At 35.4% G+C, this 17,361-nt stretch overlaps 3 protein-coding genes across 6 annotated transcripts; all 3 read left to right on the top strand.

Annotated features, from left to right (window-relative positions):
* Positions 1-963: 963 nt before the first annotated feature.
* Positions 964-4,694, top strand: enkd1 (enkurin domain containing 1). Of its 3 annotated transcripts, none has more exons than XM_034873015.1 (8): positions 964-1,225; positions 1,724-1,814; positions 2,103-2,327; positions 2,511-2,683; positions 2,815-2,913; positions 3,134-3,276; positions 4,008-4,144; positions 4,245-4,694. In XM_034873015.1, the coding sequence occupies exons 2-8, from the start codon at positions 1,730-1,732 to the stop codon at positions 4,403-4,405; spliced, it is 1,023 nt and encodes a 340-aa protein (XP_034728906.1). In that variant the 5' UTR covers positions 964-1,225; positions 1,724-1,729; the 3' UTR covers positions 4,406-4,694. The 3 variants fall into 3 exon arrangements, with proteins under 3 accessions (XP_034728906.1, XP_034728905.1, XP_034728907.1); XM_034873014.1 differs by having other exon boundaries at positions 2,770-2,913; positions 4,245-4,690; XM_034873016.1 differs by lacking the exon at positions 964-1,225 and having other exon boundaries at positions 1,722-1,814; positions 2,770-2,913; positions 4,245-4,691.
* A 242-nt stretch (positions 4,695-4,936) lies between these two features.
* Positions 4,937-9,606, top strand: polb (polymerase (DNA directed), beta). The gene is made up of 14 exons (XM_034873020.1): positions 4,937-5,166; positions 5,470-5,527; positions 6,269-6,335; positions 7,217-7,291; positions 7,411-7,469; positions 7,701-7,750; positions 7,939-7,990; positions 8,125-8,179; positions 8,255-8,327; positions 8,406-8,476; positions 8,605-8,691; positions 8,833-8,900; positions 9,062-9,201; positions 9,340-9,606. Exons 1-14 carry the CDS (start codon positions 5,106-5,108, stop codon positions 9,432-9,434), a joined length of 1,011 nt encoding a protein of 336 aa, XP_034728911.1. The 5' UTR covers positions 4,937-5,105; the 3' UTR covers positions 9,435-9,606.
* Positions 9,607-14,103: 4,497 nt separating this feature from the next.
* On the top strand, positions 14,104-16,440 carry dynll1 (dynein, light chain, LC8-type 1). Of its 2 annotated transcripts, none has more exons than XM_034873058.1 (3): positions 14,104-14,247; positions 14,992-15,130; positions 16,059-16,440. In XM_034873058.1, the coding sequence occupies exons 2-3, from the start codon at positions 14,999-15,001 to the stop codon at positions 16,194-16,196; spliced, it is 270 nt and encodes an 89-aa protein (XP_034728949.1). In that variant the 5' UTR covers positions 14,104-14,247; positions 14,992-14,998; the 3' UTR covers positions 16,197-16,440. The 2 variants fall into 2 exon arrangements, with proteins under 2 accessions (XP_034728949.1, XP_034728948.1); XM_034873057.1 differs by having other exon boundaries at positions 14,106-14,251.
* The last annotated feature ends 921 nt before the right edge of the window (positions 16,441-17,361 follow it).

Here is a 17,361-nt window from a genome sequence, read left to right as displayed (position 1 = left end):
GTGCAATTGACATTGAGCAACAAAAAAAACTTAACACAGAGAACACTGTTCGTAAATGTTATCAAATAGCTATACATTGGGTGACAAAAAGGTTTGTAATTTTATGATGGTAGAATATTCATACAGGGCCTATATGTGAAATGATTATGTTAGGCCTAACAGGCCTGATGATGCATGGTTTTACATCAACAATCTACTCATCATCTACTCACAGATTGACACTAAAAATTAAGCTTGTTTAGAAAGTACATTTTTTTGAATTTTGGTCATTCAAGTTGCAGTAACACAAAAATATGAATATGTTTACAGTTCCTGATTTGTATAGGCCTATCTAAATTACAATAGCCACTGCCAGTGTGAAACAACAACAGTGGGAGAAACAAATGGGTAAACACCATCGACTGTAAAATCAGGGTTAGGGGGTTAGGTTAGGTCAATATCATAGACTGAATATTATTAATATTAACAGTCTATGGTTAATACACAGTCATTGGTAAACGCTTAATTTGTTTTGGTGTAATAAGACCTTTACACCACTCGGGGGCAATAACCTCTAGCGAATGAGTACCTCTCCCGCACGTTCCAGCAATCACATTTATTTTTGGTTATGTTTTTAGTTATGTTATATTTTAATTAAGGGTCGGAATAGTTAAGATTATAGCTATAGTTTGGGTTTGGGTATGGAAGTTGAATTTAATTAAAAGGTGGTATTTAGCATAGATATAGGAATTTAGTAAACCTGAAAGGCAGTACTCAGGGATTATGTGATTCTTGCACACAGGACCAGAGGGACTAGAAAAGAAATACACCTGCTACAATCTAGAACTCAAACCTACAGATGAGCGTTTAAACAGCGGCTTTTCCAGGCTAACTACACATCTTAAGGAGTGAGATACGTCATGGCTAGTCTACGAAATTTGAAATAACACAAACTAGTTGGCAGTAACACACTAATTGTAGGCTGTTGTTATGAATCCGCCGTTGTGTCCGAGTCTTATTTAAGCTAAATTAATATTTGCTTATCAGTTAAATTGAGTTAATAAAATGAAATTGTTTTGATAGAAGTCGGAGATTGTTGTTTTGGACTTTGGGAGAACTCTCTTCTGTCAAATCTAGTTCTGTGTGCGGCCCCGTTGCCATGGTGAAGAATACTGGAACAAGTGTTGATGCCTTAGCGTCATCAGCCGTCATCCTCAACTGATAAACAAGACGGGAGCTAATAAAGGTAAACACCTGTTCTTGACTACTTTATGCAACCGTCCGCAACCGATTCAAGTTGTTTGGTCGACGTAAACGATTGCAAATAAGTTCGGTTTAAGGAACACTTGCTGATTAACGCTAACTAGCTAGCTAACTTTACAAAATACTAGCGTTAGCTAGTTAGCTAACTAATTAACGAAACCGTATTTATAGCTGGACGGTGTTAGGTAACAACGCTAGCAAACAATGCAACGCAGGACGAATAAGGATTTTCATAGCATTTATCCATTAATTCATTGTAGCTGTCCTGCAGCCACCATACAACGTTACTGACTGAACATAAACTGCCCTTCTGCATAGTCTTATTCATTCATTCGTTGTAAATGTAAACCCTCAAGGTTATATATTATTAGAAAGGTGCAGTTATTTTCTATCTCATGTCTATGTCATTAAGTTCTAAACCCAATCTTTGTACCTTTTTTGTTGTTGTTGTTTTCTTCTTCTTATTTTTTACAATTTACAGCTTCAGATGTGTGAGGGACCTTCATCAATATCCGGGCCAATTCCCCCAGATCCTTCTCTGTTTCCTCAGTACTACACACGACCTGCTTCGGGTTAGATGCAGCCATGGGGCTCTTCTATATTAAAATAAACTTTAAACAGTTATTATGTTGTTTTCCAGTAATTTTGAGCAAACTCCATATAACCATAATAATAAGATGGATGTCTCCTTTCGCCAACATCAAAACAACAATTTGTTAGAACTTTTGTGGATTCTTTGGAGTTCACCTCTTGACATCCATGAGTGCCCCAAATCTTGTCTTCATGTGTTTGAACTCATTAGTCTATTAACAAAACATTAGCCTTAAGTGACCTTGTTTAGTTTTTCTTTTTTTCTCCAGCATGTGGCCGTTTGGAGGGAAACCATGATGGGACTATGGCCCTGCTCTCAGGGCCTCTCGCTCCAGATCCTGTGTTGCACCCTGGCTTCTACAGTGCTCGTACCCCCCCACGTTGTCCCCGTATCAGTCCTAATGCCACCCATATTCTGGAACGAGGACAGAGAGGAGTAGTGGGAGAACTACTCAAACTAGAAGGTGTCTCTATCACCCCTGTTCCCAAACAGAGTAAGTGCAATACATTTTTTCAGGTTTGTAAATTTGGGCTTTACAAAGAAGAGCGGGTCTGTTTTCTTTTGAAGGATAGTATCAGTCTATTTTCTTATTTCTTGTTTTCCATTTTTAAATTGTCATAGCAACATAGAAAAACAAAATATTATTGAGACAACTTTTGCGATTATTGACCCTCAGAACAGCGGGTACATGACTTTGGTAAAGAGAATGTGCGTCGGCTCAGGGAGATCCAGAGACGCTGCAAAGAGCATGAGGCTGAGAGAGCACAGTCTCGTCCAGTTCCAGTGAAAGCTCTTTGGACCTCCTCCAAATATCAGGACGTCCCATCCAGGGTGATGGTCCAGCTACAGGTAAAGAGCACGTCTGCAAAAGATGGAAATCTTTGAGTTATAATGATTTCCTCTGGTTCACTTTTAACCCAGTCTCTTTACTGCAGGTTTCTAGTCCTACTACTAAACCACAGTGCCAAACATTTCTGAAGGCCCACTCTGCTGCTCCACCAAGACCACGCTCCAAAACCTCTCCTGTAGCTTTGCAATGCCCGGCCTCCTGCAACTCCATACAGGACCAGAACTTGCAAGTGAGAATTGCCAACAAAGGTGTATTTATTTATACTTACATGATTAGACAATAAGAGGTATAGTATATTGATAATACTGTATTTATTGGCAACTCTTGTAATTTGCTCCAAAAGTAGTTATCAAACAAATAACATTAATGTGCATTTTGCTCACTTTAATGTGTATCTGCATTATTTCCTTTTTTGTTTTAATTCCATACATTGTTGTATGTGGATACAGTTACAGGTGCAAGGCCAGACAATAGACTTCATAAAACATAATGCCCGGTCTGCAGGAAAAACTGTGCTGCGTCGGTCCCAGTCGTTGACAAACCTTAGAGACAAGCCTGTCCCCAGTGCAGTCAAGGGACAGGTGCCTCAGTAGTGAGTATTCTTATGCCATATCTTACATCCTTACCTAACAATCAAATTTCATTATCTACTCAAAAGTTATATGAATATTTTCTTTTTGGAAAATGAATGGTTTGTTCAATAGCTTTCATGTAATATGACCCTGTCACTCAATACCAGATATTATTACTACACTGGACACACAGGACACACCTCTTCACGTGGGATGTTTGTGCTTCTTTGAAATCAGAAAACCAAAAAGAGGTTTATTGCCAAGAAGTTCCACACATACAAGGAATTTGCCTTGGTGTTTGGTGCATAACAATAAACATAGTAGAGCAAATAAAAGATAAAACTAAGCACTGTAAACGGTCAATAAGCGCAACCAAAAAAAAACAGAAATTGAAAATAAAAACATTATTTACAGGAATGTTATAAAAAAATATTTATGATATGTCTAAATTAAATGTTAAATGTTAAAAAAATTAAGAGCTGAACAGCTTCTATTCTTCTATTTTATAAATACATTTATTTTTATGGAGATTTCATGATTTCTTTTCAATAGCTTCCATGTAACATGACCCAGTGACTCAAAATCACTAATCAATATTATTACTACGCAGTTTAAACACAGGACACACCCCTTCATATCATATTTGAGGGATTCTTCTATTTTATTAAAGCCACATGACCCTTGACACAATTATAATGCTGTTGCTGTCATTTCTATTCTCCCTCTCAATGACACATGAACGCCCACTCAGTCTTGAGGAAAGGAAGGAGCAGTGGCATAAAGAGGAGGAGGAGAGGAGGAAGAATGCACCTGATCCTGCAGCCCCAGCTGGTCACACCCTGATGCCTGAGAGTGAGAGACAGGAGACACTGAAGTCCCTCAAAGAGAGTATGTCTCTGTTGCTCTTTATCTCTGCCCTTACATTACATTAAGGTACTACATGTGTAGTAAATGTTTGCTTCTCTAATTTTGTTTTTTGTTTCCTCAGCCCATCGCTCACTGGTGTCTGAGCTGCTGTCTCTCCCTCTCAGAGCTGACAATCTGAGTGTTCGTTCACGTCGGGCTCATCTTGATTGTAGGCTTTCTGAAATCGAGGAGGCCATTAAAATATTCTCTAGGGACAAAGTTTATGTAAAAATAGATTCCTAACACATGAGGAGGATGAGGAGGAAAGAGAAGGAAGAGGAGACGTTCCTGTAAATTCACTGCTTTATCAAGATTAATTTTAATTTTGTAGTGGCATAATGTAACAAAACACAGAACCTTGTACAATAGATTATCATTTTATTTTGGGAAAAGTGTTTCCTTTTTATTAAATTTGAAATGATATATTATAAACTGAGTGATTATTACATAAGACCAGCCATTGAGGTTACTCATAATCAGTTAAAAAAAAAAAGAACAATATACATTCTATTAAATAAGATGCAGTTTTCTCTTGAAAGAAAAATAAACAATGTTTTCTCTTTGTATAAAATTGTCTGTTTTGAAATAAGGAATACATTTGTTATGTCATTGTATGTCCAAAATTTAAAAATTGGTTTAAATTATTGGGTAAACCGTAAAATAACAGTGTGGACATAGTCGATATGTTCCAGAGTGCTGAAGATGTCATTTCATTTTAACATTGCCAGCTACTACTACTTGACGAAAGCGGACGTCACAACTCTGGGTATCTGTGACGTATGACGCACGCCCCACCCCCTCTACCTCCTTTGGTCATTGTTCAGCTTGAGCTAGCTAATGTGCTAGTTAGAGACTAGCCTGATTCACAAATAGGTTTTAACTTTTCATACATACAAGGCCGTTTAAGTTTAAAACGGACATTTGAGAACTTACCAAAGCAACAATGAGCAAGAGGAAAGCGCCACAGGAGTCCCTAAATGAGGGAATAACAGACTTTCTTGTCGGTACGCAAAGGCTCTTAGCTAACAAAAGCTAGCGTGACACTTGGGTTGTGTATGAGTAAAATCAACCAAATAACTTTTCATAACGTTACGTGGTGTATATTTGTAAAACAAATATGCTATATTATGGTATTTATGTCTTGCGTTTGTTATCTGGTTTTCTTGCAGCTAAAATCTGAGTTTCTTTGCGCTGATAGTCACCTTTTTGTCATTTAAATGCCTTCAGCCGAACTGGCAGTTCTTAAAACAGTTGCTATAAACTGCAGGGGTATGAGGTTAATATAAAGCCATTACTTCTGTTTCCAGAGCTGGCCAATTACGAGAAAAACGTCAACAGGGCAATACACAAGTACAATGCTTACAGGTAAGCGCTCAAGCCTCGGCAGGGATGTGTGCTTTTATTATTGTCTGAATTACTGTTTCAAAACACCTCTGTTTACTATGTATTACTTCTCTTTATGCATATATAATTACGACATTCCGATTGCATTCTCTTTACATTCAGTTTTCTTTATTTGCAATACGGTCTAAACAAATATTACTTAATTTGTAGAAGATTTTGCTTTTACTTACATGATCTTCTTTTCGTAGTTATTTATTGAACATTGTTGGAAGGTGCCTGAACTAAGCCATTTTAAAACTATGAAGACCAACAATCACTTTATATTGAAACGGTTTTAGTGAGGTGTTAATCAACTTTTCAGGGATATGGGCTGTAAATCACTATCTAGTTAGACTGTCTCAAATCATATATAGTACAGATTCTGAAATTACCATAACCTTGAAATAAAACCTCTTCACAGTAGTTTCAACAAATAATGAAAATTATAACCTTTATGGATGTAGGGTTTCTGCATTGTTAGGACGTTTTAGCTTGAAGTACTAAATAAACTGGCCACTAAGTGTATGATACATTTGATGCCAAATTGGGAGGAGAGTTAAATAGTAAATGTGGTCAAACTTGTAATTTTAACAAAATGGTTCTGTTGAGGCCTTTAACAGGAGCTTTCTATCAGAACAATATGTTTGCTACTTTATATGTCTTTAAGATTTAATTTAGGCTTTCAATATCTTTTACAAATCACTGTGCTTACCCCCTGTCTAGGAAAGCAGCATCTACCATCTCCAAGTACCCTAACAAAATCAAAAGTGGTGAAGAGGCCAAGAAACTGGTATGTGCACTGGTTTTGGTTTCAAGGTATTCAGTTGTTGGCGTTATAAAAAAATAAAACACATTAGGGAATTATTTGACACAAAATAAATATGTAAAAACTTGACACTGATCTAAATGCATGATGTAACTTTGTGCAGCAACCACCAACTGAGACACAGCAATGCAGTGTCCAGTCCTGCAATAAACCCTACCTTTATGAAGGGAATAAGGGTCAGTAATTTTAATGGAAGATAGATGGTGCTGATACACTACTTATTATTGTTTATTACGTTTTTTTCAGTATAAAGGTTTGATTTTGAATGTGTATCATGTCACCCTTGTGCTTTTGGCTCACATCCATTAAACTAGTACTCATCAAACATTGCTTTAGTAAGAAATTCTCTTTTATGTTTTAATACATGTCTGAAAGTAGGTTGCTGCAACCAATGAACGGTATCGTCATAGCAGAAGAATTGGCATGATTTCTTAAAATGATCTTTATCTATGTTCCCACTTTGAAATCACAGCCATACCAAGTTTTGTGTTGGCATTTCCACACTTTTTGTGGATGTTTGTCTTGGTCATTTTTCATTTAATCAATTTCAATTGAAAAGATTCACTACATCTTAGGGTCATCTCTTCATATCTGTCTCTGTATTAAACTTGACCAGGACAGCTGACTTTATTTGCTTTACTGGCAATTTCAGTATAATGGTGCCTGCAAACTGGAATAAAAAACTCCATCATTTTTGTCTTCCCTACCACTATTGTGCTCATGTTGCTGTGGTTGTTTGTAATGCTGTAGCCTTTGTTTGTCAACAGTACTACTCTGCCCATCTTACATAACTGCTGCAGGTCACACTATTCATCAGCCTCATGTTTGTTGTCATATTTTAACAGGATGGTGTTGGAGCGAAAATAGCTGAAAAGATTGATGAGTTCCTGCAAACAGGCAAACTACGGAAACTTGAAAAGGTGGGTGTTGGGGCGTGGTAATACATGATCTATGTCGCACTGTAACGGTATGTGTTTGAAAATAGCTCTATTTCAATGTATTACACAAATTGATATCCCACTTTTATATTTCCTTCTAGATCCGTAACGATGACACCAGCTCATCCATCAATTTCCTTACCAGAGTCACTGGAATCGGGTATGTTGTTAAACATGCCAATGTAAAAACCTATTTTAAGGCTCATGCTTTTTTATTGACATTTACAGTGACGTGCATGATGACTAATCAAAATGCACTTGGTAAACATTTGAGTTAATTTTTAGGGGCCACTTCAGAGGGATGCAGGAACGGGTTCAGCTTTATCTATTCATGTAATTTGACTGTTTGTGCTTCATGTAACAAACTGCATCTCTTGGGTCTTGACTTCAGCCCTGCTGCTGCCAGGAAGTTTTTTGAAGAAGGGGTGAAGACGTTAGAAGGTTTGTTTAGTTTGTTTATTAGAACTGTTCAAACATGTTTGTTTAATCTTATTATTGGTCTGTGTGAGTTGGGATTTTATTTTCACATACAGTGTATTGTATGACTAATACATGTGCACTATGTAGATTTAGCTTTGGTAAGATACAAAAGGAGTAATGTTCTGTGCTGTTTTTTGTTGAATTTTTAGATTTGAAAAAGATTGAGCACAAGCTAAACCATCATCAACAGATTGGACTCAAGTAAGTTTAGCTGAATGTTTTTTGTTTTTACAAATGTGTAATTCAGTAGTACAAAAATAAACCTCTGTTTAATATTTTTAAGTCTTTCTCTATTGATGCGTGTTGCGTTTCATGGATTATTCTGCCATCTTCAGGTACTTTGAGGAATTTGAGAAAAGGATTCCACGTGCAGAAATGGAACAGATGGAGGTGATGAAGCATTTACATTGTTGTTGTCTTCAAATCCGTTTTGTTGAGTGTTCTTACACTGTGTGTTTTGTTTAGACTCTTATTCTTGGAGAGTTGAAGGAGATCGATACAGAATATATTGGGACAATCTGTGGAAGCTACAGGAGAGGTAAAACTTTAGGAGTGATAGGAGATAGAAGGAGACTCTATCCATCATGATATTGATTTACATGTTCATAACTTCCAGGTGCAGCATCGAGTGGTGATATTGATATTTTGCTGACCCACCCAGACTACACCTCTCAGACTCAGAAGCAGGTAAGATTCTCCTTTACTGTGGCTCATGTTTCATGTTGTAAATGGATAATACATTAACAATGCAACTAATCAAAGTTTGGCTTATTTCTTTTAACAATTCATTTTGTTTTATTTATCTTCTTTTCCAGCCCAAGCTCCTCCATGCCGTCGTTGAGCATTTGGAGTCCATTGGGTTTGTGACCGACACCCTGTCTAAAGGAGACACCAAGTACATGGTGAGGCTTGTGCTCCTTTCCTCTCTTGTGCTCAGCTGTATGTGTTTGAGGTTGGGATTGATAATGCAGTTAGTACAGTACCTATACCCAACCCATGAAGCGCATGGCTGTGGTTATGATGTGCTGGATCTTGTTTTCTAGGGAGTCTGCCAGCTGCAATCGAATGATGAAGATGAGGAAGAATACCTTCACAGGCGTATTGATATAAGGTGCCCTACTTTATGTTACTCAAATCTATGATCTTCTTCTTAAAACGTTGTCTCCACAGTACAATTGGATTTACCACAAAAACTGTAAAGAGGCAACCTTCTGTTTTTGTTTGTTCTTCTAATCAACTGCTCTCTAACTGCCCTTTCTCCATTTACCCAAGGTTAATTCCCAAGGACCAGTACTACTGTGGAGTTCTTTATTTCACTGGAAGTGATATCTTCAATAAAAACATGAGAACTCATGCTCTGGAGAAGGGCTTTACTCTCAATGAGTACACCATTCGGCCAGTTGGGGTCACTGGTGAGTCTCAGTCAAATTGACATATGACCTTGCTCAACCCTGTTCCATCCATGTGTGTCTTTTGGCATCAATCAGTAACCAGTGAGTCATGCTTTAAGCTTGTAATATCTGCTATTTTTCTTTGTGGATCTGTTGTAGGTGTTGCAGGCGAGCCTCTGTTAGTGGATAGTGAGAGAGACATCTTTGAATACATTCACTACAAATACAGAGAGCCAAAAGACCGCAGCGAGTGAAGTTAAGAACAGCTTACAGTTGCAACTGTGTTTGAAGCTACAGCTTTCCTGCAAAGGAGAAGCTTGTGTACCAATTTGTGTGTTAGTATTCTATTCAAAAATGTTATTGAAAAAAAACAGCGAAAGTAATTTTAATTTTTGTACTGGTCTTAAAATGAAATCATCCCCTTTAATTTCTTTCTTTTTCTTTTGGGCTCCATATTTAAGCTTTTTTTTCAAATCATGTTAAAAAACTTAACTAATTTATTTTTTGACTACAGTTTTTATTTTAAGGATTATACCATAATCTAAGAGGAACTCAAAGAACTAGCTTTTGTTAGAGTTGTTTGTCCCTCATTAGTAATTAGGACCACTTTCATCAAGGTATTGTTTCTTGACGGTATTGCCCTTTAACTCTTTGGCTGAGTTGTGCAAAGTGTTTTAATGTAAAATTGTTAGGCATTCACCATGGACATTTAAGAGTTTGCATTTTAAAACCTATAGTATTTCTCTTCTAAGTTGGGCAAACAAATTATTTGGAAAGAAGAAATGCAATGAGGCAAATGCTGTTTGTGGTTAATGGGCTCACGTTCTGCATATGAATGCTAATTCGGCACAAAAAGATCATAGAAACATTTTCTCTGTTGTTAATTGATGTGTGAATATATGACTGTTACACTGGTAGACTTGAATCTTTTGTAAAGGGTTGTGTGAAAATACCGTGTGTTAAGTCAAGACATAATTGTATCTTCAGTAACTTTTACAAGAGGCATTTTAAAAGCAGTAGATAAAATAATTTGGTACCTGAAATATTGCTACAGCGTACCTGGGAGACATATTTTAATCTGTAACACACAATTTGAAGATTAAGATTTGGATTCAGTTTTTGTATGTGGATGATTGCAAACATTTCTCAAAATATTTAAAACAAGAATAAGACGATGGAAGACGGTGTGTTTTTGAATATCCAAATGTTAACTTTGAGTACATATGAGTAAAATAAATGTATAAAGAAATTATACAATGTCAAATGTCATATATTTTGCTATGACTTGATCATTAGACAGATTCTATGAAATATTTATTGACTTTTATATGGCATACTATACTATGGCTTTTTAACTTTTTTTTACAGCTTACTGTACATTTTTACATGACATACTATGATTTTTATGGCATACTATACTATGACTTTTTATGAAATACTAAGACTTTTTTATTACATTAATATTTTAATGACTTTTTTTATGATGTACTATTCTATAAATTATTTAATGTCAAAATACGATGACTTTTTAATGACCTTTTTTGTGAAATACGATGACTTTTTTATGACGTTGTAAGACATCACATTAACATAACATTTTAATGCAATGTTTTTAATTACTATTATGACATTTGACTTTTCTATGGCATACTATACAATGACCTCTTATGGCATTTTTATGACCTACTATACTGTGACTTTTTTATGACATACTGTACTATGACTTGTTATGACATACTATGCTATGACTTTTATGACATACTATAGCCTACTATGACTTTTGTATGACATAATATACTATGACTTTTTAATTACATTTTAAATGACATACTATACTATGACTTATTTATGACATAGCCTACTATAACTTTTGTATGACATACTGTACTACGACTATTTTAGGGCATACTTAACTATGGCTTTTTTATCACACATTTTTATGACAACTTGTTATGGCATACTATGCTATGACTTTTTTATGAATACGATACTATTACTTTTTTATGACCTACTTCTTGGATTTTTGCCATACTATACTATGACTTTATATTTTTAGTGACATACTATACTATGACTTTTGTATGCCATACTATACCATGACTTTTTAATCAAATGTTTAATGACATAATATGACTTGTTATGGCATACTATACAACGACTAGTCTTTGACGTACTATACTATGACTTTTTTTATGACATACTATACTAGGACTTTTATGGCATACTATACTATGATTTATTTATGGCATACTATACTATGACTCTTTTATGACATACTAAACAATGACTTTTTATGGCTTTTTATGATATACTACACTATGCCATTTTTATTACATTCACATTTTTTTGATGTACTATGCTATGAGATTTTCATGACTATTTTATGACATACCATATGGCTAAGACTTCTTTAAAGGTAAAGATACTTTATTGTTGCAGACATGTAGCGAAATTCATTCTCTGCATTTAACCAATTGCTCAAGGGAGCAGTGGGCAGCCATTTACAGCGCCCGGGGACCAAGTCCACATCTGAGCCAGGGACTTGATCAATGGCACTGACTGGAGAACCTAGTACATGCTTTTTATGACATTCTTTACTATGAATTACTATACTATGACTTTTTACAACATACTATACTATGACTTTTTTTATAACATTATGACTTTTTCATCACGTTTTTATGACATACTATGCTATGAAATATTGAATGGCTTTTAAATGCCATACTAAACTATGGCTTTTAAAAAAAAAACTTTTTAAGGACATACAATACCATGACTATTTTATGGCATAGTATGCCATGACTTTTTATGGCATTTTTTATGACGTACTATGACTTTTTATGGCATTTTATGACATATACTGTGATTTGTGTGACCTTTTATGGCACAGTATACTATGGCTTTTTTGTTAACTTATTTTAAGGCTTATACTATGACATTTTTTTGACATACAGTACCATACTATGACTTTTTATGGCATACTAAATTGGGCTTTAATGACATTCTATTCTATGAAATACTATACTATGACTTTTTATGGCATACTATATTGGGCTTTTATGACATTCTATTCTATGAAATACTATACAATGTTTTTTTTATGGCATACTATACAATGAGTTTTTATGAAATACCATACTATGATTTTTTATTAAATTTTTTATGACACACTGTACCATGACTTTTTTAGGACATAATATGACTTTTTGATGAAATACTATACTATGATTTTTTTTGTAACATACTATACTACATACTGCATGATGTCTTTTTAGGGAATACTTAACTATTCAATTTTTATCACATTTTTTTATCAGATGTTGAATAACAAAAAAGAGGACATTGCTTTTTTTTACTTGCTTACAAAATAATTGCATAGAAAAACTATAATTGTAAAGGCATTTTAATATAAAAGGAACTTCCCCCAATGGCTTCACAACACATCTTATAGCCTATGACTTGTTATGGCATGCTACACTATGACTTTTTATGAATACTATTATTATGACTTGGTCTTTTCTTCTAGTCTCCACAACTACTCAAAGCACTTGTAGTATCGTACTGGAACCATTCACACACCGTGGCTGCCGCACAAGTCTTATCAAATAAACACTTACACTGCACTTGCCCAAGGACACTTCAACCTGGGACAAGGGATCAGGGCCAGGGATCAAACCACCAACCTTCCGACTGGCAGGTGACCACTTTACCACTGAGCCACAGCCTCCTACTTTGATGTTTTTTGACATACTATTCTATGACTGTTTTATCAAATGTCTAATGACATACTATACTATGACTTGTTATGGCATGCCATACTATGATCCTAAATAACATACTACTCTGACAATGTTAAGGAATAATATGCTAGGATTTAGTTTTTATGGCATACTACACTATGACTTTTTATGACGTACTATAATATGACTTCTTAATGACATACTACTTTTTTGACACATGACGCACTATACTGACTTTTTTATGACATGTTTTATAACCATACTATGATGTAATTTTTATAACTTTTTTAGACATACTATATTTTGACTTTGAACATTTTCTATAACACACTATACTATGACCTTTTCTTAAGTACAATACTTATGGCAAACCTTTATAGTCTGCTTAGCAAATGGAGTAATATTGAAATGTTTAAATAATCTAATAGTTTTTGCCAATTTATAATTTTTGAGTTTTAAGTTTTCTAAAACTGTCACATTTGTTTTAAAATCAGAATGTTTTACAATATAAATTGAGGTAGTCTCTTAAGCCAAATTATCTTTTATAATTTTTTGACAACTCTATATTTATATATAATACAAGGAGATAAAATTTCAGTGCATAACATTGAAGAATTATCACTTTAAAATGGTTAGCGATTTTCATTTAAATTATTTGTCTTTTAAGTCACTATTTGAAGTTACACACTGATGAAAGTATTGCAATATACATTTGCAGTATTGCGAACTAGATGTCTGGCATGGGATCTCCTCCAAACAAATCCTTATAGTTTTTCAACATTGCATACACACAAAAATAATGTAACTATGCACCTAACTCTGAAAACTTGAAGCTTGTGTATCAGACAAGTTCTAAACTGCTAAACCATTGAATTCACTCAAATAGAAGTTATAAATCCACCACTAACTGAAATCTTGCCACTTTAACATCTTATATTTATACATGAAACAAAAATATCAGACATGAAAAAATAAAACAAACAAAAAGCAATACAGACAACATCAAACTGTACGAGGGAGATGTAAACGTTATTTATTTTTGCACTGATTAGCTCAAAAGATTCGTAATTTCGCGCCCAGGCGACGATTGTGTCGCAAAGCATGATGGTTTGAAATAAAATGCAGGCAGAAATACCAGAAAGATAGTCCTGAATAAGCCAATGACAGCGCCCTGTGCATTAATACCAGCCAATGGGAACTCGTCAAGGCAGCAGTCTCTTACGCTACACACCCACATTACTTTTGTGTCAACCACTTCGCGGGAGTTGTCACAACAGGAGCGGTCGTCTCTTTAAAAGATAGCCAAACACTATACGGGAGACTAGTAGGTACATTTAAACATTTGGCATGTTAAAAAATTATCGGTTGGTTAATTGATTCAGTATTTTAAATATTGTCGAAGGGAAACATCTGTGCTTACTGTTTAACGTTAACTGTTATTCCTTTTGCGGGATGAATGAGCAGCTAACGTTAGTTAACGGGCTTACAGCTCGTGGAATATGCCTGTGGCAAAACCCTTCTCCCTTTATGATCTGATAATGTTAAATCCTATTTATGCCAAACATTATATTATTGTAAGGGTTTTATGTTAATTTTGGTATCCTGATGTTGACGCAAAGCTTGCTTTTTCGCTGCTTTATAACGTCTTACGTTAATGTTTTTAGTTGAATAATGTACTTTCATTTTGCACCCTCAAATTACTTGTATTTTTTGATGAAACCTTGGGGTAAAATTTAGACGATAATCTCAAATGTCTTGCGTATCCATAGAAACTACGCAGAGCGCGCATCCACCGAGCTGATGGAAGTTGTTATGCAACACTTGTAGAAATGGCTAGTTTAAATGGTAACGTTATGTGTCAGTTATTATGTAATGATAACTTCGTCACTAACTAGCCGTTTTTCCCCTTGGATGATGAGACCCTGTATCTTCTCCATACAGTGTCGTTTTGGTCAATTGATGATGAGGACTGTTGGGATGCTCATGCGCTAGAGTGTATTGCATTGTTTGTGTGCCAATGCAACTGTGAAGATGATGATAAATCCTCCGCTGTGTTTTGGTTTCCCAGGGCAACCATGTCTGAAAGAAAGGCAGTGATAAAAAATGCCGACATGTCGGAGGACATGCAGCAGGACGCCGTTGAGTGTGCCACACAGGCCCTGGAGAAGTACAACATCGAGAAAGACATTGCTGCATACATCAAAAAGGTAAAACTACAACTGACGCATCTTTTATTTAGTTAAATTCCTTATTAAGTACGTTCACACAGTGTAACTTTAACCGACTGACTTGTAAGCAAAATGTAGTTCTTCTATTCAATTGAAAGCAACTAGTGATGTAAAGCTATTTTGACTGGCCAACAACCCTGTGCATAATTCATGTTCAATTTGTAATTGTTCCCCCTCTTCCTGAGTAAAGCAGTTTCCCTAGGACTGACTGTCCTGCTGTAGCCACATACTCACCTTGTATGTCCATTCCTGATCAGTTTAGTGAGGGACACTGTTAAAAACTTAGGTATAACTGTAAATTATCTTCCATGCACTCACCTTAGTCTTGCCAGTGTCACATTCGTTTTACTTCAAGAGTTTTTTACACCTAGGACACAAGATTTTCATGTTTCTATTTTTTATTTTTTATTTACAAAATTGGCAATGTAAGATACAGTATTTTACACAGAAGATAACTGAAAGAAGAAAAAACGTATCAAACAAATGTGTGAAATTCATGCAAGACAGCACAAAACTAATAAGCTAGCAAACAGTACAGTGTAATTGTAGTTTAGCTGTCAAACCTAAAAGGACGTCACAATGGCTAAATTCCTAGACTTGTCTAGTACATTTTTAAAAAAAGGTAGTGACTAGGTTATATAATATATAAAAAAATTCCAGTCAGTGACACTATTAAATTCTGTTTAATTAAATGTCAAATCATTTCCAGATATAGATTTAGACGATACTCTATGTTTTACATTGATCCAAAAATGGTGTGTTATTGGGAATATTAGTAAAAACAAATTGGTGTGAGCATTAGTGGTATCAAGTAGTAGTTAGTCTAAGCTTATTGTGATTTAAACTATAAATGATACCCGTGGTTTGTCATACCCAAACGTTTTAACCCAACGTCTTTGTATCACAGGAGTTTGACAAGAAATATAACCCCACTTGGCACTGCATCGTTGGGAGGAACTTTGGCAGCTACGTGACTCATGAGACCAAGCATTTCATATACTTCTACTTGGGTCAGGTGGCCATTCTGCTGTTCAAGTCTGGCTGAGGGAACGCATTTTCTCAACAACAGATGACCACACATACAGTACTGACTGATTTGACAAAGGCACTTATCATTCCGTGGCAAGGGGCCGCTGCCTTTTTCTGTGCTGCTTTCTACTTTGTTCTGTTTTTGAGGATAACAAATGTGGCCATGTTAAAGAGATGAAACACTTGTATTTATTTTTGTCTTGTTAAATTAGACATGTCTTTTTTAATTAAAGCGTAGCTGTTAAGCTGTCTGGGTCCAATGTCTGCTGAGGTCATTTCGTTGCTTCATTATACACTAATGGAACCAGGATATTTACAGTTGTGTTCAGAATAATAAGTGTGTTTCAAAGTGAATAATGCTCAAAATCCTAAGAATAGCTTTTAATAATATCAATGCATTAGGAACACTGCTAATTAAATTATAAATCAAAACATGACCAAAATTGATCAGGATTTGTGTTTTACCTTTACAGAAAGTGTTGAAAAAGGAATATTAGGCTGTTTAAAAAATAGCAGTATTTGCATTTTTTCTATACAAATTCACACATTTAATGTATAAACTGATACTGAAACTGAAAAATGTCTCAAGGGTTTGCTTTACATTGGTTCACTGCACTAATATTTAGTTGCATAACCATTATTCCTGAGAACTGCTGCACATCTCTGTTGCACGGCGTAGACCAGCTTCTGTCACCTGTGAACAGGTATTCCAGCCCAGGACGGTTGAACTACATTCCACAAATCCTCTGCATTACTGGGTTTTGCCTCAGAAACCACATTTATGATGTCACTCCACAAGTGTTCTATGGGATTGAGCTGGCCACTTCATAACATTGATCTTGTTTTTTTCAGCAACGGGACTTTGCGGAGGCTTCTGACAGTTTTGCTTCACATAGCCTTCTTCTAACATTTCTCACATAACTTTAAGTCTTCTTTGCTGATCATTAGTTGAACCTTTGCCATTTTGGTAATTCTTCGATCCATTCAAATGGTAGTTGACTGTTTTTTCCCCATGTCGTTCAGGCTTTGGATGCTATTTCAATTTTTTTTTTTTTATTCCTTTTGGCTCGGCAGTCTACAATTTTCTGCACTTCTTTGTTTTCCCCTCTACAATCAACTTTTTAATCAAAGTCCGCTATTCCTCAGAAATTTCACTTCTACCAAAAAAATATGAGATTAGT

This window comes from Etheostoma cragini, chromosome 5, assembly GCF_013103735.1.
Source record: "Etheostoma cragini isolate CJK2018 chromosome 5, CSU_Ecrag_1.0, whole genome shotgun sequence".
NCBI classification, from domain to species: Eukaryota; Metazoa; Chordata; class Actinopteri; order Perciformes; family Percidae; genus Etheostoma; species Etheostoma cragini.
The sequence above is the reverse complement of the archived record's forward strand: the minus strand, read 5'-3'. Positions and strand labels throughout refer to the sequence as shown.